The 23,090-nt window shown below is 30.2% G+C and overlaps 7 protein-coding genes across 8 annotated transcripts; 4 read left to right on the top strand and 3 right to left on the bottom strand.

The window, feature by feature from the left end:
- Nucleotides 1–96: 96 nt before the first annotated feature.
- On the top strand, nucleotides 97–2,078 carry aurA (aurora A). The gene is made up of 5 exons (XM_035083346.1): nucleotides 97–244; nucleotides 323–988; nucleotides 1,062–1,196; nucleotides 1,261–1,651; nucleotides 1,717–2,078. Exons 2-5 carry the CDS (start codon nucleotides 471–473, stop codon nucleotides 1,795–1,797), a joined length of 1,125 nt encoding a protein of 374 aa, XP_034939237.1. The 5' UTR covers nucleotides 97–244; nucleotides 323–470; the 3' UTR covers nucleotides 1,798–2,078.
- A 72-nt stretch (nucleotides 2,079–2,150) lies between these two features.
- On the bottom strand, nucleotides 2,151–4,307 carry Srp68 (signal recognition particle 68). Its single transcript, XM_035083345.1, has 3 exons — nucleotides 4,092–4,307; nucleotides 3,593–3,930; nucleotides 2,151–3,527 (listed from the first exon to the last, which is right to left on the bottom strand). The coding sequence occupies exons 1-3, from the start codon at nucleotides 4,183–4,185 to the stop codon at nucleotides 2,235–2,237; spliced, it is 1,725 nt and encodes a 574-aa protein (XP_034939236.1). The 5' UTR covers nucleotides 4,186–4,307; the 3' UTR covers nucleotides 2,151–2,234.
- A 111-nt stretch (nucleotides 4,308–4,418) lies between these two features.
- Slip1 (SLo interacting protein 1) lies at nucleotides 4,419–7,904 on the top strand. Of its 2 annotated transcripts, XM_035083343.1 has the most exons (7): nucleotides 4,419–4,622; nucleotides 4,804–4,854; nucleotides 4,956–5,369; nucleotides 5,516–5,689; nucleotides 5,748–5,846; nucleotides 5,977–7,356; nucleotides 7,444–7,903. In XM_035083343.1, exons 2-7 carry the CDS (start codon nucleotides 4,834–4,836, stop codon nucleotides 7,726–7,728), a joined length of 2,373 nt encoding a protein of 790 aa, XP_034939234.1. In that variant the 5' UTR covers nucleotides 4,419–4,622; nucleotides 4,804–4,833; the 3' UTR covers nucleotides 7,729–7,903. The 2 variants fall into 2 exon arrangements, with proteins under 2 accessions (XP_034939234.1, XP_034939235.1); XM_035083344.1 differs by having other exon boundaries at nucleotides 4,419–4,854; nucleotides 5,748–5,825; nucleotides 7,444–7,904.
- Nucleotides 7,905–7,985: 81 nt separating this feature from the next.
- Ipo9 (Importin 9) lies at nucleotides 7,986–12,785 on the bottom strand. Its single transcript, XM_035083341.1, has 12 exons — nucleotides 12,009–12,785; nucleotides 11,693–11,926; nucleotides 11,224–11,602; nucleotides 10,895–11,145; nucleotides 10,554–10,815; nucleotides 10,144–10,463; nucleotides 9,840–10,059; nucleotides 9,494–9,765; nucleotides 8,998–9,406; nucleotides 8,552–8,703; nucleotides 8,367–8,433; nucleotides 7,986–8,284 (listed from the first exon to the last, which is right to left on the bottom strand). The coding sequence occupies exons 1-12, from the start codon at nucleotides 12,348–12,350 to the stop codon at nucleotides 8,079–8,081; spliced, it is 3,114 nt and encodes a 1,037-aa protein (XP_034939232.1). The 5' UTR covers nucleotides 12,351–12,785; the 3' UTR covers nucleotides 7,986–8,078.
- A 340-nt stretch (nucleotides 12,786–13,125) lies between these two features.
- Gp210 (nucleoporin 210) lies at nucleotides 13,126–19,264 on the top strand. The gene is given in 5 exon segments (XM_035083340.1): nucleotides 13,126–13,350; nucleotides 13,426–14,361; nucleotides 14,451–14,596; nucleotides 14,599–14,740; nucleotides 14,854–19,264. Coding segments are annotated over 5 exon segments (5,766 nt in total). The 5' UTR covers nucleotides 13,126–13,171; the 3' UTR covers nucleotides 19,217–19,264.
- A 1,002-nt stretch (nucleotides 19,265–20,266) lies between these two features.
- Nucleotides 20,267–21,585, bottom strand: SsRbeta (signal sequence receptor beta). Its single transcript, XM_035083347.1, has 4 exons — nucleotides 21,465–21,585; nucleotides 21,054–21,198; nucleotides 20,633–20,947; nucleotides 20,267–20,548 (listed from the first exon to the last, which is right to left on the bottom strand). The coding sequence occupies exons 2-4, from the start codon at nucleotides 21,195–21,197 to the stop codon at nucleotides 20,432–20,434; spliced, it is 576 nt and encodes a 191-aa protein (XP_034939238.1). The 5' UTR covers nucleotide 21,198; nucleotides 21,465–21,585; the 3' UTR covers nucleotides 20,267–20,431.
- Nucleotides 21,586–21,646: 61 nt separating this feature from the next.
- LOC118066919 (BLOC-1-related complex subunit 8 homolog) lies at nucleotides 21,647–22,957 on the top strand. Its single transcript, XM_035083348.1, has 3 exons — nucleotides 21,647–21,739; nucleotides 21,843–22,067; nucleotides 22,235–22,957. The coding sequence occupies exons 2-3, from the start codon at nucleotides 22,013–22,015 to the stop codon at nucleotides 22,708–22,710; spliced, it is 531 nt and encodes a 176-aa protein (XP_034939239.1). The 5' UTR covers nucleotides 21,647–21,739; nucleotides 21,843–22,012; the 3' UTR covers nucleotides 22,711–22,957.
- Nucleotides 22,958–23,090: the final 133 nt, after the last annotated feature.

Genomic DNA, 23,090 nt, shown 5'->3' with positions numbered 1-23,090 from the left:
CAAAAATACACAAAAATACCCCTGCCATATGGGAACTCCTCAAAATGTAATTGTAATTTTACAATTATAGAGGGCCACAAGTTCATTTTTATTGTTTCAATAATGACCGATAGAGGAGCTTTTTACACCAAAATTTTCTAACATCTTTTCTTTCCAAGTTATTTTATACAAAACAAGCCTGATAAAACGGCCGTTACATTATTTAAATTGTAAGACACAGGAGCACAATAAACTTATCTGGCAAGTAAGTTGATAAAATTGTTAACAATTCAATTTAATTAATTAATTCAATTAAAATATGTTTTGTTTTCATATTTTATAGTAACAGAGTCTGAATAACTATTTTTTGTAATATAATTTCAATGAGAAGTGTCTAAACTGGAAATCCTTACAACAGTTTATAATTCGTGAAGATATAAAATTTTTATTTATAAAACTTGTTTTTATAACAAATAGAATTTGATAGGAATATGGATTTTCCATTTAGAAGTAAAAATCTTAAAAAATTAACGATTAATAATGGAAATGGTTCTTCAAGCACAAATGAAAAAGAAAATCACAATACTGTCAACAAAAATTCAGACAGCTTACAAAAAAAAGTGATGAATTATCTTCATAAAAATTATGGTTCTAAAGAAGAGAAGAAAGAAGAGAAAAAAGAAGAAAAAAAGGATGATTATGAACCACAACAAATAGTTGATCGAAATCAAGAAATTAAATCAATAGAGAAAGATGAAATAGTTACCAAAAATGGAGATAAATATGATCAAGATAGTGAAAAGGGCTCTGATCAGAAGAAAAAGTGGGTTTTAACTGATTTTGAGATTGGAAATCCACTTGGTAAAGGAAAATTCGGAAATGTTTATTTAGCAAGGGAAAAACGTTCAAAGTTTATCATTGCTATGAAAGTTCTTTTTAAAAGTCAAATTGAAGAAGGCAATGTCGAGCATCAAGTCCGTAGAGAAATTGAAATTCAAACACATCTGAGGTAATTTTGAGTATTCTTTTTATTTATAATCAATATATATATTTTATTGTAATTATATTTTCTAATTTTACAGACATCCCAATATTTTACGAATGTATGGCTATTTTCATGACGTTAAGAGGGTTTATCTCATTTTGGAGTACGCACCTGGAGGAGAATTATACAAAGCTTTGAAAAAAGAACCCAATGGACGATTTGACGAACCAAGGTGACTGATCAAACATTGTTTATTCTTGTGACTTATATAAATAATAATATAAATTTTATTTCAGAACTGCTGGATACATTAAACAATTAGCTAGTGCATTAAAATATTGTCATAGTAAGAAAGTCATTCATCGAGATATAAAACCAGAAAACTTATTGTTGGGAAAAAATGGGGAGCTTAAAATAGCCGATTTTGGTTGGTCAGTTCATGCTCCTTCATCAAGAAGAGAGACTTTGTGTGGAACATTAGATTATTTACCTCCAGAAATGGTTCTTGGAAAACCCCATGATCATTCTGTTGACTTGTGGGGAACTGGAGTACTTTGTTATGAATGTCTTACGGGGAAACCTCCGTTTATTGCTAAAACTTACGATGAAACATACAACAAAATTATCAAGGCTCGTTATACATTCCCTTCTTACATTAGTGAAGCAGCTCGAGATTTAATTTCTAAGGTATGTTTTAAAATTATTTAATCAGTTTTTGGTTCAAAATTTTTTAATTATAATTTCTTCTTCAGTTATTAGTTGTCAAATCAGAGCTTCGATTACCTTGGGATGGTATTTTATCCCATCCATGGATAACTGCTGAAAATAAATAATTTAAAACCCGTCCAGATCATTTTTTAACTTAAATTCATTTTTCATATTAGATAGCATGCAAGTTTTTAGCAATATAGATTGGATATAAAGTAAATCATCATTATGTAAATAAATTTGTTTCTGTTTTAATTTAAGAGATAAATCATAACATTTACTATTGTAAGAAAAAGTGTCAATTTAAAAGTACTTTTAAGTTTTACAATCGATAGGCGACACTTGAAATATTTTATTGACTTCTTTTATACATTATTCATCATAAATTCAATGTAAATTGCGCATTGAATTTTAACATACTCAGATAAAGATCTTAAAGTTTATAAAATGTTTGATATTTCAATAAAAAAAACATGAATTACTATGAATTCCATTGAATATAATTTTCTTTATTCATTGAATGATTACAAATCAATTTTTAATAATTTTTAGAACATAAGTTTTACTTATAACCCCATTCCCAAAGTCCTTTGACGAATCCAGTGAGTCCAGCTTGTCCTTTTTTACCTTGATCTCCAAGTTTATCTGATAGATCTGGGAATTCAATCATGTTTGATGCCAAGTCAAAGAACAGTGGTTTGCAGGGAATACTTTTCATAGGAGGAGGAAGAGTAAAAACGTTTGGTTGCTTGGAAAGAAGCGAAGAATCTTCGCGATATTCATGAAGTCTATCATAAAGTGGTTTCTTGCTTTTAGTTTGTTTAATGGCAGCAGATTCATTTTTTTGCTCTTCCTGAAGAACACTTTGAGCATGAACAGCACACTGAGCTCCTTCTATTGAACGCTCTAATTTATTTAATGCTGTTTTTAGTTCTTCTGGTAAATAAGATGAATTTTTTGACAAAGCATTCCGTGCGTGTTCAAGAGCTCTATCATATAAAGCTAAAGCCTCACGCCACATCTGAAGATTTTCTGTTGATTGAGCCATATAATAACATCTGAAGGCACTGTATCCTTTTATTTTAGCCTCATGTTCTCGTTGAAACTCTTCATCATCAAGTAATTTTAACATTTGCAGTAAATTATGTATAACTGCTTCATAAAGTTTCACATAATTTTGCGGTTTAACTTTAACTGATTCTTCACCAATTTTTTGTATAAGTATCAAATTTCTTTCCAACGTTCGAGAAAGCCTGATATACTGCAAATATGCAATTAAATGATGAGCTGATGACTTGTCATCTTTATTTTTTAATTCATTCTTGTAAAGCTCTCGTACTACAGATATTGCGTCTTTACAATCAATCAAATGAGCTTCAAGAAGGCCAATTTTAGCTTGAAGAGTTGGAGTTTTTTCTAATGTCAATGTTAATTGATAATCTGCTAACAAAAGACCAGTAACTCTAGCTGGTGCAACACCGCAAGATTTACCACGCCAGTTAATCTCTTCAACATTTGTTTGTGTTTCCCTTGTTTGAACTATTAGAGTATCCAAATTCATTAATAATTCACTGCTTAATTGACCTCGCATTTGCATTAAATCATCAATAGCTGATGAATCTCCAACATTGTAAGCACAATATCTAATGCTTGGAGCTAATTCTTCAGCTCTACTTTTATAAATCATTTGTTCAAGAGGTGAAACTGCTAAAGCAAGTTCTCCATATACTACTTGTGCCTTTTTCAAATTTGTCATGGCTTCTTTCCATAATTGGAGTTCAAGTTGTAAACTTCCCTGCATCCAGGCAACATAGGCTTGAGCTTCTAATTTTGTTCGAGCGTCACTATTAATACTCTGTAAGTTCATAAATTTAACATTAATATTTCATTAATCAAAAACTTCAATTACTTTTAATTTACCTCAATCAACTCTTGTAACTGTAAAGAGTAAACAGCAGCTTTTCTGAGTCTAGAAATTAAATGAAATTTCTTTCTAGGCTCTGTATTAGATTCCATTTTTAATTGAGAAGCATAACTCCAAGCACGTTCAGCCATCATTAATGGAATCTGAAGGAACTTATCATCGTTTACCATTGTCGGTGTTATGTCTTTTCTTTTGAAATGTCTTCTATCACCCTGTGGAACTTTAAGAACTTTTCTAAGCCGTCGTAAACGACGAGAACAATAGCCTCTGTATCGTTGATAGTCACCATGTCGAAGACCATGTTGCCACTGAGCTGCTTTGATGATTTTTTGAACTAAATTTATATTAAGGATCAATATTCGATAAGAATTAATAAAAAATTAATACTCAAGTTAAATGACATGGAAAATCTGAAATACAATTAAAAATATTGTCCACAGTCATCGATATGGTAAATGTATTCAAGTCAAATAGGTATTGATAACGAAAGGATACTTTCTAATGAATATACTCGAGCTTCTTTAGGATTTGCTCCATCATTTTCACTCTCATTGTCATCAATGTCTGAATTTTTTACTAATACAACCATCTTTTAAACTTGTAAATAACTTTTATGAAATCTAAATGAGGATGATTGACAATTATGTCAGAAGTGGTTAGAAAACTACTACGTGGAAGAGTTTAGACGGATCGCAATCCATTTACAAGGGTAGATCGTAGCGCCCCACATAATCGACTTATGTACTAAATACTTTGTGTACTCTGAAATTTTGGAGTTGTGCTTCTACGTAGGTAAAGTGTATTCTTTGTATCTCACACACTATCAAATTACACACTAGACGTTTCAGCTGTGCATTTTTCCACCCTCTCCTGCTGACTCTTTTCCCTACATTCACTGCAGTTTTGTAGAATATTGCCCAATTTTTCTCACATGTAATATAAGAATAAAGTTATTATTTAGTCTAGTGAAAATTTGTGATCGTCAATTATTAAGTAGTTACCTTAATCAATTGACAAATAATATAGGTAAATTAAATATATTATAATAATATTGCAACAAAAATTTAAAATTTATTGCAACAGAAATGATTCTATCAACATTCATCATTTTTTTTCGAAGAACAAACAGTTTCGAATAAAAAACGCCATAAATATAACTTTTAATACTTTTTTGCATTTATTTTTTAATTACAATTGCTAAATTTAGTGTGTTCTGTAGAACGTCTTTTAAATCGAGATGGATTTTGTTATTTTAAAAGTAAGTAAAATAAATTATTATAGTTGTTTTTATTTGATTTTTAATTAGAATAATCTTATCTTTGAATGTCATTGTTTAAAAATTCTTTAAATTGTTTATAGGTCAATGGTCGAGATGTAACGAATTCTAGTCATGAGGATACCGTACGTCTTTTCAAGTCAGCTCATGAACCCATAACCATTCAAGTTCTTCGAATGAAAGTACCTCAATGTAAAAATGATGCATTAACAGTGTCTACAAAAACTCCAACTCAAGAGCAAATAACACCAACAAAGACTGTAACTCTTGTATCAACGGCTGTTCAAACGGATTTAGGTGGATTTGTGAATGATGAATATTTTGATAATTATTATGTTTATGAAGATGGAGTTGAATATGATGATGAAGAGGATGAAGATGATGATGATGACGATGTTGATGATGGAGAATTAATCAAACTTAATGAAATATTATCAAATCCAAATGATGGACGGCAAATAGAAAACTATAAACTAGGAAATGATGTTATTCTTGAGGTAACCAGCTAGTAGTTTTAATTTTCAATGGGATTTAAAATCTTTATTGGCAGATGAGTTTTTATTACGGGACTGCTAGTACTAAATAAATAATACTCCGAAGTTTAAATAATAACAAAAATAATGTAACAATAATTAAATTGTAGGAAGTCACTCTATGTAAAAGTACAAGTATGGAAAAATTAGGGCTTACAGTGTCTTATAATTACGCACCGGATCGAGAAAATTCTGAAGCAGCGGAGATCTATATTTCAGAAATAGCTCCTGAAAGTTTAGCAGCACGAGATGGACGTTTACGAGAGGGTGATCAAATTTTACGAGTAAGTACTATTGTAGTTAAGGTTTTTCGATCGAAGATAACAATAACTATGTCAATAGGTCAATGGACAAGATATCGAAAACAAAGAGCAGACGGAAAAAATTTTTATGCAAACCAAAAATAAAGTTACTATTCTCGTGAGTCGATGTTTATCTCAGGTATCATTATTAATTTTATTCAATTAAATTTATGATGCCACCAATGTTATTTAGATTAATTGACATCAATTATAATTGATTATCTTTTAATATTAATATAATCAAATGTTTTCTTCGATATTTTATTTAGAATTCATCTCCTACATCTCCTAGTAATGGTCCAGCTTACCAAAATACAATGATTGAATTATTAATGCGTCGTCAGCAGAAGCAAATTGAATCTCAGGACAACGAAAGTCTTCCAGACCCAAGTGATCCAAATTTATGGATCCATCAAGATTTAACTCCACCCCCAGTACCATCTCATAACACTGTAATTTCGGTCAATACATCAGTAAACTCGATGACATCTTCATCAACATGTTCATCTCAAAATTCACATAATTCAAACAAAGATGCTACCAAATTACAATCAGGTCATTTTTCTGATTGGAAATCTAATTCACTTAATGTTAACGAGTCCACGAAAAAAATGGAAGAATTAACACTTCGCAATAAATTATCAATGACACCAGTGACTACGCAATCAACAGCCACATCTCTAGTTATTGAAGCAGCCAGTGATACTGAACATATTTATGAAACAATCCCTGAAAGTGATAATGAACCTATTTATTCTTCACCCTATGAGAGTCAAATATTTATCAATGCTAATCGTATGTCTGAATCTACTAGTCAACATGTAAATCGTAATAAATCATCAAAGAGTAGTAGTTCTATTGAGGAAAAAGATAGCTCGAGTGCTTATAATACTGGTGAATCCTGCAAAAGTAATCCATTAGTATTGGAGCTTCATAAAAGTGATCGTGATTATCGAGGAAGCACATTAGTGTTGTGTCCTCCCGAAAATATTACATCTTCACAAACAACTTGTAAAACAAAACCTTTTGAAGGAGTTACTTGCTCCACACATTCTTCACTTTGTACTCAAACAAATATTCATCAAATAGCCATTCAAGAAGATAAAAAATTATCAGGTGCTCATCATTATCATCATCATCGCTATGGATACCAGTATCATTATCCTCATCAGTATTACCATCATCATCATTATCATCACCAGCTATCAAATCAAAACTGCCAGTTAGAAAATCGTGATTATCCAACCAGTTGTATTAATAATTCTAATGTAATGTATACTAATGCGGACAATCTTGAACGCACAATGAATATACAGAAACAGATTTTTACTCAAGCAATTAATAAGAAAAATGTAACTAATAAAGAAGCAAAAAAAAATTCTAAATCGAAAGAAAAATTCAGAGCTCCTAATTTGACTCAATATCATTTTATTGGGAGTCAACAAGTGAGAACTACTTCTACGGTGCTAAATATGCCTGAAGATAACTGTGATCCTCGTACAGAATGGAAAGTTAAAAGACGACCTGATGGAACTAGATATATTGCTAGAAGAACGGTGCGTAATCGTTTACTTGGAAATCGAACTCTGGAAATTTCTGAAGAACGAGCTGGTCAAACTACAGAGGATGATACTGTTTCAGAAATAAAAGTGAGTATAAGAAAATTTCTTTTAGAATTATTTATTCAATTTTAATCATAGAATAAAATAATCATATAAATATGAATATTATTTTAGTTGGGTCGATATTGGAGCAAAGATGAACGCAAGCGACATATTGAGCATGCACGTCAAAGAAAATTACGTCATCAATCAATGCAACATCATCAACAACAACAAATAAAATCATCACGGCAGTGCCGTGAGATAATGAACTGTGAAGCTGTTGATGAAGAAGCAAAAGAATTATTGCTATCCAAAAAATCATTTCAGGATACTATGAGTCATATAAATAGAATTGAAGATGTAAATTGTGGAACGAATGGGAAACCAATGGGATTATTGTCAGTAACATCTGTATAATGTATACTCATTATACATAATTATTACTGACAACAATCAATCATATTTGTATATATAATGGTAATATCTAATTATACAGAATGAAATGTTTTTTTTTTACCAAACTGCCAAAAAGATGAATATTTATAATTGTATATACACATAGAAAACGACTGCTGCCATAGTAATTCATATATTAGTTTTAAAATAAGTTTAAACAAAAACTGAATATAAATAAAAAAAAAAAGAATCATAAGAAATAAAAATGTATATTTATATACATTTTTACATGCATGACAAAGGGAATGCTTTATTAAAATTAAAAATAAAAAATTATGTGTAGCGTTGATGATCGCTATTGTATTTTATTATCACTGGATGTATGCTGGATTTATATTGAGATTACTCAAAATTTTACGCTCAGTAAGATTCAAATGTTGAGTGAATGCCGGGAAGCAATGATGATTTGAGAAATTTATGAGAAAATCTCTCAAATACTGTTTGATATTCAAATGATAAATTGTATCCTCCCGAAGATCTGGATCATCTTCCGCTTCTTCTGGTTCCTCCAATGCCCCTGAAAAATAGATGTTGATCATTAGAAATTTTTTCTAGTAGTCAAATAATAGAAAGTAGAATCCAGAAAATCTTAAACTTACGTATTAAATCGGATTCATTGCCTGGATCTATACAAATATCTTCATTATCCGTGTCTTCATCTGATTCCTAGACAATATATAGTTGTTACTTATTATTGATATTTATGTTGTATGCTATAATCGCTTGATATATAGTATATAAATAAATAACAAGCGAATAATAACAAAATAAACTATTTAATTACCTCAGCGTTTTGATTATTAACGCACTCGAATTCGATGGTATTAGGGAGTTCGTTAATGATTAATTTAAAAATTTTCACCAAAATTGGTATTGTAGTCCACTGACATGGCTGAGATTGAGTTTTACTTCTCGTACGGATTCCACTTTCATTTGCTATAATTTTATATAATTAAGAATTATTTACAAATTTTTTATTAAAAATAAAAAAATACAAGTTATTACTATTTTTTACTTTATGTATCGTTTGTATTTTAATTAAATGTTTAAAAACGTAGAAATAATAAAATTATAAAATAGAAAAAATGATTTTTTATATAGTCTTTGATGCATGTGAATATTTATAAATAAATAAATGAGCCTGTAATTCATTGTTTATTCAAATTATTATTTCTTATAATTTCAAGATTAAATAATATCCAGTGAATTATTATAAAATATATTACTCACTTGAAAAAATTTCATCTCCATTAACTGTAATGTCATTAAACCTCGTATCGTCATTTGTGACTCCATATTCCAGAATTTTTGATAAAGCAACTGTTGTAACTTTTCTGTCATAAGTACCGAAGAATAGTTGTTGTCGGTTTACCCATTCAACTAAAACAAAAGCTAAAGCACTCTGACCAGTTGGTCCTGGTACTGTTGATAAGAAATTGAGAACTGCATCAAACTCAGTATTCAACAAATGAGCATAAATCATGATTAAACTTTGCATAACTGTCAATGTTTCTGCTCTTTGCATTTTACTGAGTACAGCTTTCAAAAGTAAATCTAAATTTTCTCCTAAATCATTTCCAACTTTTCTAATAAGTGTGATAACTAATCTTCCCACAAATGTAGCCGTAAATTCACTAGACTATAAATAAGAAATAATCATAAAATGAGGAATTATATTTTAATGTATTTAAACAAATTATTTATTGAAAAAATAGTCATTACAAACCTGTGGATTGAGCAATTGTGCAACTATTTGCAATATATAATGCAATCCTGTTCGACCTTCATTATCTCTGTGATGAATTACTTGACGAGCACTGGCATACAAATAAGTTCGAATAAGTTCACCGCCACTTTGAAGAGTTCCATTATCATCAGAATTAATTATACAGTGACATGCCGCAGGAAACGCGGTCTCTACTAGGGCATTACTAAGAGGTTGAGGTGAAAATTGTACCAAAACTTGTAAAATATCCAAAGCTACACCTCGAGTACCTTCTAATAATGAAAAAAAAATAAAATTATCCTAGGCATTATTAATTGCCAATTAGTAAGCAAATATAAAAATATACCATCACTTGATTTTTCGAGTGGGTTTATATTCATCATACTGACAAGTGTAGGAATCAAACGTGACTGTAGAGGTCCAATACATTGTAAATTTTCTGACAACTCCTTAAAGATATCTTGACAAAGTGATAAAATTTCCGGATCGCTATGAAATTTAAGAAAAACTGCAATTGTTAGAGGACAAATTTTATTTTCAACACTTGCAGTAAATTCTTTATCTACCTGTAATTTAATTGAATAACTTATGAATTCAATTATGATTTAAATATAAAAAAGTTGATAAAAATTTTTTAATTGACTAATTACCGCAACTAAAATAGAAAACGTTTCCATAACCAGAGTTAAAATTTCTGTTGAAGGTTGATTAGTCAAACTAAATAGCTGCTGAAATATAGAAGACAGATGTGGACGTATTAAATCATGAATCTCAGGTGTATTAGAATTAGTGGATGCTTCACAGAACCAATATATGGCTCTGACTGAACTAATACGAATACAAGCGGGTTGATTCTCTTGCAAACCGTTAACTGTTGCTTCTAAAAATCGTGAACTTATTTCTGGAGGCATATGATTTGCAAATCGGCCACCAAGACATAGACAACGACCGAGAAGAAAAGGATGAGCAGCTAAAAATAATTTAAACGTTATCTTATAAGTTGAAAAAAAGTTTTTATGAATGTAAATCATCTAATTAAATACGTAATATAAAAACTTACTTGGATCATTAAGAAATCCTAAAATAACAGTATTCAAAAATGAAACTAGATTAAAATGAAGACGTCCACTATCGAGTTTTTCAATGATTTCATCTTTACATACACTCAATGCTAAGACAGCAGCTTCACAAATTTTCCATGTATTATTTTCTTCTCTGTTTTGAAGATTTCTAGAAGCACGTATTGCATTCGCAGCATCAATATGTCGTGTTATCATTTCACAGAGAGCGTTCAATGCATTATCTGAGTGATTTATTAAAGCCTTTAGTAGAAAATGAAATATTAAAAAATATAAAGCTTGTAGTATTGGAATATTATCTTATTAAAATAATCAAACTTACCGTTAAAAGATCTTGAGCTGATATACGAACATTATATGAAAATCCTCCCTGTTCTTCTTCTTCTACGAATTGACTCGGATTAGTTGTCCATATTTCAATTTGCTCATCAGTTATTTGCATAAATATTATTAAATAATATATAGCTTCTTGAAGAAGATTATTGAGAAGATTTGAGAAACTTTTATGATCTAATAAATAACTTATAAAATCAAATGTAACCATTATCAAATTATTTATATTTAACACTTCCCCTAAAAATGTTAAATGATTGATTTATTAGAAATTTTTTATATTAAAAAAATTTTAATATTAAACATAAAACAATTTACCATCAGAATCTACATTTTTCCTATTTATATCACTGTCATCGATTCCACCATTAATCGCTTCTTCTTGATAAATTTTTGCACTTTGAGTCAGCGTTTCCCATACAGGAGGTAAAATTTCTGGCAAATAATTTCCTACGTATTTTGTTAATTTTACTACTAAACAATTAATTGCTTTAATAATTTCTGTCTTCAGACCAGTATCACACGTCGGTCCGTTATTAGGTTCTCTTAAGCAGGATACAAATTTTTCACAAAATGCTGGAATCATTGGTTTTAAATGGTGATGTACAAATCCTTTTTGATAAACACCCGTAGATGCAACTAGAGAAGCAATTGTTGTAAATATTTCTACTGCTCTTCCTCGTGTTCTAATACTGTACTGTTTGTTATAAAAATTAGATTATTGTTAGTATATCGTAATCAATGTTATTTATGAGTAATAGAATTTTTTGTAAAACAATTTACATACACTTTCAGTCACAAAAATCCTATGCATTTCTCGAAGAATAATCGGTCCAACATTTGGAAGATTATTATCAGTAAGATCATGAGTGAATTCATTTAATACTCTCATTGCACCATGAATAGCATATTCATTTTGACTACTTAAACAATCTACCAATATATCAAAAAGTCCAAGCCAAGTCTCTGGCCAATCCCAGTGTGCTATAGCAGATATTGCATAAGCTACTGATCCTCTTACCTGTTTATAATAATTTTCAAAAATATTAAAACAGAATTCTTTCACAAATAAGTACAGAACTCATAAAATATAATAAACTTACTTTGCTGACAGGCTCATGTAAGCCAAGTGGTAATAATTCTTTGATTTTCATTTTTGTTGAAGGCGTTATTTCTGGTGGGCGAAATTTTTCACTAACAGAACACCAATGTGCTTCAACATATTGCTTCAATAAAACTGATGACAATTGTCTGATAGCTAAAGGTCCATTGGTATCTATTACAAATTCAGTCAAATGAATACCGAATTCATCAGTCACTTCTAATGCTTGAATTCTTTGTTCTGCTGCTTGACGAGTTTCGCCATGTGGAGAAAGAATTCCGTTCAATGTTTCATAAAGAGCTTCTTTTAAGGAACTTTGGACATCTCTTGTATTTGTATTCATTATTTTCGTTTAATATTCTTACTTATTAGTTTAACAATCTTTACCAATAAAAAATAACGCGTAAATAGCTGAGAGGTTAACATACGCCGGTATGGCATAAAAACATTGAGTATTTGATGTTTCTTAGTAAATGATTATTATAAATACCAACAAGAAATTATTATGAAAAGTTGGTCTCTTATAGCTGAAATTTATTCGTAAATACTACTATTTACTAACCATTTGTGAACAATATTTACATTGATAAATTACTCATAAACTAAAGCAAGATTGAGGTATTTTTTAAAAGAAGTTTGGCCTTCTTGTGTAGAGGACGTTGAAAAGGAGTTTGAAAAAGGCGGCATTCAATATTTAAGATTGAACAGAAATAATATGCTAGTTGAATAGAAACGTTTACAAGTCAATCAAAACCAATTATTCAATTATGTTCGAAAACAAATTTGATCTCTTATTAATTTTTTTTGTAATAAATATTTCATACTGAAGTAGTTTATACATATATAAGTTGGACTAGAGTCTTTTGAGATAGAGTCTGGCAAAACGTCACCATATTGCCCGAGTCCAACCTGATCGTCACGCTTTTTTCGATAAGGCTGAAAATTAGCAACCCAAATGTCGATGGTAGCAACCGAATGACATTAATTTATTTTATCAACGAATGCAACAAAGTTCGAGCTTAGTCGTATGTTCTCACCACCATGAATCATCAGCGCTTTTGAGACTCTTTAGAAAATTTCATTATATACCATTCTACAAGTTATTATATGGTTAACGGTTTTCCGAAGGCCGCCAAGTTTCCACAACACATGTAGCAAAAAATTATGGCGGGATTGAGTGTTTTGTTAAAAATAATAATTTTTATTACGTTTGGATTAACACATTTATCATGGCATTTAATTTGGGCATCGAGGCTTAATGTGCCACGTGTATTACTACCAATATTTAACGACTTTCCTGTTAATTTTACGTTGGAAGTCACTGAAGGAGGATGTTATCAATGGTAACGAAACATCTACATTATTTTTTATATTATTTATTTATAATTATTTTTAAAAATTTACCGTTTGTTATATAGGTCTACCTCACGTTTTGATATCCTAAATTTAATTCCTCTCAATGAACATCCTGATCGCACGTGTTCGTCTCAGGTTATGGTTCAAAGTATAACGAGAGAATTAACTCGTAATACAGCCATAGTTTTAGCAGAGGATATAAATACTGGTCAATCTTTACGATGCAATATTATTGTTGATGCTGTTTCATCATTAAATTTAGTCACCACAACTAGAGAGTTGTTTATTGAAGAAGCGCCGGAGGCATTTGAAGTACGCGCTTATGATGATCAAGGAAATGAATTCACTACATTAGCTGGCATTGAATTTATTTGGACAATAGAGAATGGAGAAAGATATACTTTAGATAATGACTTAGAAGCTAATGATGGAGTATTAAGATTTTTGACATTTCTAGAATCACCTTATGAAACACCTCCATCAATAGCCATGCTTGATAGCAAAGGAAAAAAAGGAAGTATTGTTCTTATGGAAGGTGTCAAGACAGGAACTGCTCGAGTATCAGCTACTTTACCTTATCTAGAGTATCAAAATGTTCCATCAGTTGAAGTAGAATTAATTGTTGTTGCCAACCTAATTATTCTTCCTACTGATGTGACAATGATGGCCTATGACAATTTTAAGTACAAAATTATGCAAGTCCATCAGGGAAGACTCGAAGAAATAGATTTAGCATCTAGTCAATATTATTTAGAAGCTGAAGATCCTGATATTTTAGAGATTGATGATCAAAATGGACAAGCATATGCTTTGTGCAATGGAAGGACTAAAGTATTGCTTCATGATAAAAATGTTAATGAAGAGTATGGAATTGTTTTACCAACTGCTACAGTTCATGTTAATTCTGTCGAATATATTACAATTACGGTACTACCCCATAGAAATAAAGGATTAATCCTTGGCGAAACTCATGAAATTGTTGTTGAATTATTTGATGCGTAAGTTTATGATATAAAATAATATATTTATCTACCTTATTAATTTAAATGTGAGAGTAACTTAAAAACATTTTATATTTATATTTCAGTAAAGATCATAAATTTTATGTTGGTGAAGGTGTAGAAGTATTAGTTTCTATTGATGCAAAGTACATTGATACTAAAATGATTAGCAAAAATGGAACTTATATTGTTGGAGTGCCTATTATCTGTGGAACAACAACCATTGAAGCTAAATAAATGGAGTAACGGATGCCCACGGGAAAAAATTCATTCTTGAAACGCCACTTATTGCTAAAGCTGATTTGGTCATCCATACACCGGTAGTTGTAAGTCCAAAAATAATGGCAGTGCCTTGGGACCCTTCAAGTAAATTTCGGTACGCTTATTAGCTCTTATAACTCAATAAATATTTATATCTTCTCTTTTATAACGATAAATTAATTCTCCACATTCAGTGAAATAAAATAAAAATTACGATACTTTTTGTAGATCAGACGTTGCGTTTAAGGTTACTGGAGGTGATGGTACATACGTTTGGAATTCAAGAACACCATCAATTGCAACAGTGGCTCCAAACGGAGTTATAAGAATATTAAATCAAGGATCCACTGATGTAACTGTGTCAATGGCTCGTAATCAATATAATCATGATAAAGCCAAAATTTTCGTAATGTTGCCATCACGACTAGAAATCATTCAATATAATGTGGATGCAGCTACAGGTGAACCAATTCATTTATATGTTGCTTTATATGGTAGACTAAACAATACACTGGATGCCAAGGAAATTCCATTTACTGACTGTCGTGATATTCCTTTTGAAGTTTATATTTCTGACAATAAGTTTGTTCATAATACAACGAGTGAATTCATCCAGCCAGTTGGCATTTCTTGCGCTACGTTGACAGTTACCGGAAGATATATTGGATCCTCTAGTGTTACTGTAGCATACAAAGTAAATGGTCAATATCTTATGGATAATGTGACTGTTTCGGCTTATGAACCGCTATCTTCACTTTATCCAGCAACTGCTGAAACACTTTTAGCAGTTGGATCATCTAGGAAAATTGTTTTTAAAGGTGGTCCTCAGCCTCGTGCTGGAAAAAATAATGGATTTATAAAAGAAGTCTCAGTTTCAGAGAAAGAAATTATTAGAGTTGCTCAAATTGACAAAGTTAACCAATACTCTGAAGTTTCAATATACGAAGTGACTTGTCAAGCTCTTGGAGAAGTTATATTATCATTAAAAATTGTCAACGAACCACTTTTACCAAATTGTAGAAGTACAGGTGCTACTGCAACTGTTAAAGTAATTTGTGGAAAACCAAGGTACATTAGTCTTCAGCCAAAATTTAAAGATAGAAAAAATTGTCCGATTGGAAATAAAGCAGAAAAAATTATGGCCCATACTGACCAGCCTTTGCGTCTTCTTGTGACTGTAAAAGATGAAGATGGTAAAAAATTTGATAATATAACAAGTTTGAATGTTGAATGGGCTCTAAAACCTCCAGGAAGCGGAGTATTTGAAGAAGTGTCCGGAGTTCTTGAAGAAACTTTTACGGATTTTAATGTGATCCTTCCTAAGGACCATTTCCAAAACATTATTCCGAAAAAACACGCTGTGTCTTTGACAGTGATCGCAAAAATTACAGAATATCAAAAATATATTTTGGGAAAATTACGAATAACACCAGAATGGCCCCCATTTCCTGTTTTAACAGAAAAGGGAACGTGGGTTACACCAAAAATATCAACAGAAATTAATATTCTTTTGGTTAACGATACAATTATATCTCCAAATGAAATAAAGGTGTTAAACGATCCAAATGCAAAATACTCACTTCAAGTAAGCCAAGGATCAGGCTACTATGAATTTATATTAAATACTAATGAAATAGCAGATGTGCATTATGTCGAACCAACGAAAACTATTAGTATAAGTCCAAAAAAAGCTGGAATTCTGAAAGTAGCACTTGTGGATCTTTGTCTAGAATCTGAACCTGCTGTAGTAGAAATAGAAGTCCAACAATTGGCTGCTATCGAAGTAAACAGTATAAATAAAATCGAAAAAGGCAAATGCATCTCAGCAGAAGTGAGATTATTTGATACAAATGGTAATTTAATTCAACTCCCATCCTTAGAATCATTCGATCTCAAATATGAAACGGATAATTCATTTATTGAACTTAAAAGACTACCGATTAATGAACAAGGTGATTCTCCATATTCTCGGATACTTTACATGATTCATGGTGTCGAAGAAGGTGAATCAAGATTATCATTTATTAGTCAGTTTAAAGATCAAGAAATCCGAAGTGAATCTGTTGGAATCCAAGTTTTTGTACCTCTGAAGGTTACTCAAAAGAATGTGACTATTTTAGTTGGAACTATTTTTCAAATATTAACTACTGGAGGGCCTACGAATGCTCAGATAGAATTTACTATTGATGATGGAAATATTGTAGCGATAAATGCTAAAGGAATTCTGGAAGGAAAGGCTATAGGACACACGAAAGTAGTAGCTAAAGCACTCGGACCTGATGTAAAAGGCATGAAAGTTATTTATTCTCAAGATGTTGTTGATATTTATGTGACAGAATTACAAGGAATTAAAATTATGGCTCCAACAACTAGAATTAAAGTTGGAGCAACAGTTCCTTTATGGGCTTTTGGAATTCCTGATCAATTGACTCCTTTAATTATTGGATCGTTAAAATCATTATTAGTTTTTACATGGACTGCTAGTAATCCTAACTTGATGAACCTTCATAATATGTATGAAGGAACTGGAATTAATATTAGGTACCAAAATGAAGTTACTTTGAGAGCAAAAGCATTGAAAGCAGGAACGGCAACGATTTACTTAAATGTGACAATTCCTTCAAATGTTTTGGCTGGCTCCCAGAGTGATATTACTTTTAGCACCTTTATAAAATTGGAAATAATTGAAGAGCTGACACTCATTAATCCTGTAATAACTACTGGCACTCCTGTTATTTTAATGACACCCAACTCGAGTTTAAAATTAAAAACTAATCGAGATAAATATGGCAGTTCAACTTACAAAGTTATTTTACCTGGAAATTCTTATGACGCTGATGATCCAAATGCTCTAATTATCACCAAATCTGTCACTGTAGATAAAAATGGAATCATCAAAGCCGGAGATTCAATTGGAAGAACTATTTTATCAATTACAAACGTTGAGGCTTATAATAGAAAACAAACTATAAATGTTGTTGTTGATGTAAAACCAGTCCATTATATGATGCTGTCTTTGAGTTCTAACGTAAGAATCAGAGAAGGTGAAGAGCTTAATATTTTACCGAAAGAAATGGAATTAAATTATGTTGTGGAATTTTTCGACAATCTCGGAAATAAGTTTCATGCTGCTGATATGAAATTTAATACAATCGCTAATCGTGCAGATTTAATTACTTTTTCTGAGAGCCTAAATAATCAGTTAAATGTAAAATTCCATGAAAATGGTGAATTGGTGGCTAAAATCTTCAGCGAAAAGTTTCCTAACGGAATATTTGATTACGCTCATATGGTTATTGGTGATATAATCTTTCCTTCAAACACTATGTTGACTGTTGGAGATGTTGTTTGCTTCTCTATGCCACTATTATCATCAGAAACGGGTGATCCAGGTTTTTGGCAGTCGTCCAATCCAGATATCTTAGCTGTCGATCCTCTGACTGGTATTGGCAAAGCTAAGAAGCCTGGAAAGGTTACAGTAAAGCATAGTTTGACGAGCCATAAACAAGGCGAAATTGAAATTAATGTTGAGCCAATTTCCAAAATATCTTTGGTATTGTTGAGAGGAAAAAATATTACTGGAATGGAAGTATTTAGTGTTCCGCTTGTTTTGAAGAGTAAAGACGAAGGAATTAAAGAGAACAATGTCTTAGCACGAGGTTTTGGAGGTTGTCGTACGAGATCTTCATTTATAATTGATTCTTATCCATTTTCTTGCGGTATTCAATTTATTCCTCTAACTTCTTCTGTGAATATTAAGGACATTTTCATCACAAAGCCACGGTTTGATATCATTTCTGGATTTTATTATTGCGATATCATCCCGATTGGTGTTCCGACCATGATCTCAAGTATTTTGGATGTTAAAGTTCAAGTCAATGCTTACAGCCGAGATATTGAAGGAAATTCTTTAGAAATTACATACCTACCTCCAGTTTACATTGCTTCTAATGATATTGTATTTGTTCAAAATATTCCTCAAGCTATTGCTAATTCTCTTCTCCAAGTTCATGGTCTCCATAGTGTTTTAGAACATGTTTCTCTTCAAGTTCCTGAAGGAATTATAATTCATTCATACGAGTTTATTGGGACAAATATTCTGCAAATCGATTTACGATTGATCCAAGAAAGAGAAGATATTCAAGGACAGCAAATTTTCTTAACGAATGAAGTGACAAAGCAAAATATTTCTTTACTCATAAGAATGTCAAGATATGATGAATACACGTCATTAACAGGAATCAATTGGATAGAATGTTTATGTTTTCATCGATATACAATTACTACTTTTGCTATAATTGTTGTCACAATGTTCTGGCTTTGGAGAAATAAAATAGCTAGTGTGGATTTGTCGGTTAAAAATACTAGTATTTTTGCTGATAAATGTCCACCCCCTCTCAAGAAATCTCCAACTCAATCCACTCCTACTTCTTTTGATACTTCTCTCAATAATACGATGAATTCATCTAGTCCTCGAAAAAATCTTGAGTCTCCTCTCAGGCCATTCTCTGCTTTTGAACCTGTTTACGGTGATCCTCGTGGATTTTATACTCCAAATGCGCGACGAAACATATCTTTTCAAAGTCCATAACTAAAATAACTTTTTACAAATGAGTGATAAATTGATAAATATAAATTAGTGACAATTCATCAAATAATAGATTGATGCTAAAATTTTTTTTTTCGTATACATTCTTGCTTCAATCTATAAATATTTAATATAAATCAATCTTAAAACTTGATGCCATTTATAAACGTTTCATAGATTTAAATGAATTAAAAATCCTTCTAAAATACATAAATATTTAAAAAATTTGCATCAATCTATTGGAGAATATTTTTGAAAATTTTTGTGATATCTCTCAGTTTTGTTATTAAAATTCTCGTTATTATTTAAGATTACTACAAATATTATTTGAACAGTTATAATTATAAAAAAATTGACGATTAATCAACATTCTTTAGTTGCCATTCATTTATCATAATTAGGGATATATTTTTTATATAACTCAATAATTTTCGTATTTTTTTTTCGAAAATAACAATTGAACACAAATATTTTTGTACTCAACCATAAATATTGTTAAGTTTTTTTTATGATTTATGAAAACAATAGAGCACAAATTTTCTTCCATTTTCGAGAATAAGAATTACGATAAGTTTCAATAAAATATATCACTTTAGACAGAATATATTTTCCACTGTATTTAACCAATTTTTTTTTTAATAAAACGTGAGTAAATAAATATGTATTAGAAAAAATTTTATTTTTAATATTTATAAAGTGATGTATTTTACTGAAAAAGTCTAAATGATACAGAACATTATAATACAATATATTTTATGAATAATTACTTATTTCTAATAAAACATTTCTTATGATATTATAGTATACCGCGTGTTCATAGTACTTAAATTACAATTTTTCTCTATAAATAATAAATTATAAGAGTGACGAGTGTGAATGAATTTGTAATGACTGATTTAACTTTACAGCAAAGTTGTACGATTGTCAGATGAAATGTCAATATACTTTGTTGTACATTTTTACATCGTTTAATAAAAATTTATTAATGATAATAATCGGAAGAAAGATAAACATACCTAACGGCGAATAATAATAAAATATAAGCCATTTAAATTTGTTATAAATAAATTTTTATTTTTTTAAAAAAAGAATCAAGCATACAGTCACGCATATCACAATCATGCCAGTTAAAAAAGATGATCGTTTAGATTTTTATGACAAACATTATCATCAACTGCTGTATTATTTATAATTTGTGGTAATTATTCTACTATCAATTTAATGTTTCTTTGAAGTCTTCGATAATTTTTCGTATTTACTTTTGCTTGAGTACCATAGTGCAAAAGGAATTGCCAAAGGAGGTAAAGTCATTACTGCAAAAGCTAACCAGTCCACCTAAAAATAATTGAAATTATTATTTTATCATGAAGTAACTAATTAATAAGCAATGTAAGAGATATTTTTATTAGAAAAACTTACGACATGAGATGAGAATTTCTTGGCATAATCTCTATATGAAACAATAAGGCCTTCTCCAGGAGCACTGCTCACAGCAACTTGGAGCCTTGGAGCATCTTCAGTTCTTCGGTACAAAATTTCAGCAGATGTAAAGTTGAAATATCCGAATTTTCTAGGTCTTACGACAACTGTATGGCTAACATTGCTATTAGGAGGTACACGATCAATTCGTGCATTTAGTTCACCACTGACATGAGCAAAATGATCAGGGTGGAATGAATTGTCTGTAATTTCTACCTCCAAAGCTGCTACGTTACCAACGTTGTACACAGTATACTAAAAATAGAGTTTTTCACCATTGTATTATTGGAGTAACGGATTAATTATCAATTTTTTCGTAGTTTACAGTTAAATAAATGATTCTTAGACATAATTATTCTACCTTAACAATAATATCCATATTTTCTACGAGGTATTTGTTGAGGATGTGCTTTGAAACTAAAAGTTTGGCAGCTTCAGGCTCTTCTTCTGCACAAATTGTCACCAATAACGTGGCAATGGCCAAGTAAAATATTTGAGTCTTCATTCTGAAAAAGAAATTATTTATAAATAAAACAAATAGATAATTATCATAAATAGTTGTGATACATTTCACTAATGTTATCAAAAAAGAAAAGTAAATTCAGTGTTGACGGTAGTAAAAAAGAGAGTATTCAAGTATAAATATTTACGTAAAAATCTTTAAATGTTGAAGTATTTCATATTATTTATAAATAAATTAATATGTACAACGATATTTTAGATCTTAATGAAGTGTAATTGACACAATTAATTGATATTTTGTGATAATTACCTGCAAGATGTTGAAGAACCTTACATGAGGTAAATAGAACAGCCGACTAGTTGACCGATCAAGCGGGTTTGTTAAACATGCCAACAGCGCTCTGTTCAGTGCCACGTTTCCCGCAGAACCATCCTACTTGAACCACGCACACTTTCCGGTTCATGATGAAATCATAAATTCCGGTTCAAACATTCTCATTGGCGCGAAGTATGTATAACTTTTCCACAAAAATGACGAATAAAAAAATAATTAATTGGTTCAAACAAAAGGATTCCTTTCAAAAGGTAATAATAGATAGAAAGATTTGATATGAAATATTTTTCTACATTTTTAAAAGTTTATATTATTCATTTCTTTCTAAAAGAACATTGTTTTTTATGTTATCAGTTATCGATTACATGGTTCTGTCAAGATCAGCTGTGATCAGTGACGATCAGCTGTTATTTGTGTTTATAAATGAAAGCTGGTGCCAGATATTACATTTAAAAGAATGTTAATTATTATTTAAGAAATAATTAAATAAATTTAATTAGTAGTTTTAGGAATATTGAATAAAAATGAATGCTAAAGTATATCAGCCAGATCAAGAGCTTGAAACGAAGGTTAAAAAAGGTTAGTTTGTAATATTTAATTTATGTTTGTCATTAAAAACTCTTCATCACACATAAAATAATAAAATATAAAAAAGAGTTATCATTTCTTAACTTATTTTCATGATTATTATTATATTCATTTATTTTTTTGTAAATAATCATAATAATTTTTATTCAATGTTTTAGCTACTGAAAGGATATCAGAAAATATGCACATTGTTGCTAATGAGCCTTCTTTAGCATTCTATCGTTTACAAGAACATGTGCGAAAAGCTTTACCTCCAATGGTGGAAAAACGTGTGGAAGTCATTGCACTTCAACGACAACTCCAAGGACATTGCTATGATGCAGAATATGCTGTTAGTGCCATAAAAACAATGCAAAGAGCTGAGAAAAATTTTAGTAATACTCTCGAATATTTAAAGAATGCAATTCATTACCGACAACAATTAAAGTTTGAAGAACAGAGAAAAAATAAGAAAGATGGTCAAAGAGATTCAATGTATAAACGATTATCAGCACATATTACGACATTAGATTATTTACCTGATGAAATATCAGATGTAGTAAGAGAAACTGCGAACAAAGTGGAATCAATGATGAACAGTGCAAGACATAATAATAGTGAATCACAAAAAGCAAATACTACTCAAAATCATTGATAAATTAAATCAGATCCGATCAATTAAATCAATGAATTATAATATTTAAAATAAGCATAATTCATATTATACATATAAGAATAATAGTTTATAATATTATTGTTACCAAAACAAAATGAATGGCTAAGGCAGGTAAATGAATAACAGAAGAATTGAAATTCATTAAATTCTAGTAATTTATCTTAATTGTGAATTACTTCATCTAGTTATTATTATAGAAAAATTTGTATTTATCTAAATCAAAAAAATATATTAATTATTTGCTAAATATAGATTAATCTTCATTTTAAAGTTTATCAAAATAAATTTCAAATATCCTTTTTTTTAATTTTCTGAATATATTTTAGCCTTATTTTAGGTCTCATTTTTCCAATTTTTTA

The sequence above is a fragment of the Chelonus insularis genome, unplaced genomic scaffold (genome assembly GCF_013357705.1).
Source record: "Chelonus insularis isolate UGA/USDA-ARS -01 unplaced genomic scaffold, ASM1335770v1 contig_358_pilon, whole genome shotgun sequence".
Lineage (NCBI taxonomy): Eukaryota > Metazoa > Arthropoda > Insecta > Hymenoptera > Braconidae > Chelonus > Chelonus insularis.
This window is presented reverse-complemented; position numbering and strand designations above follow the sequence as displayed.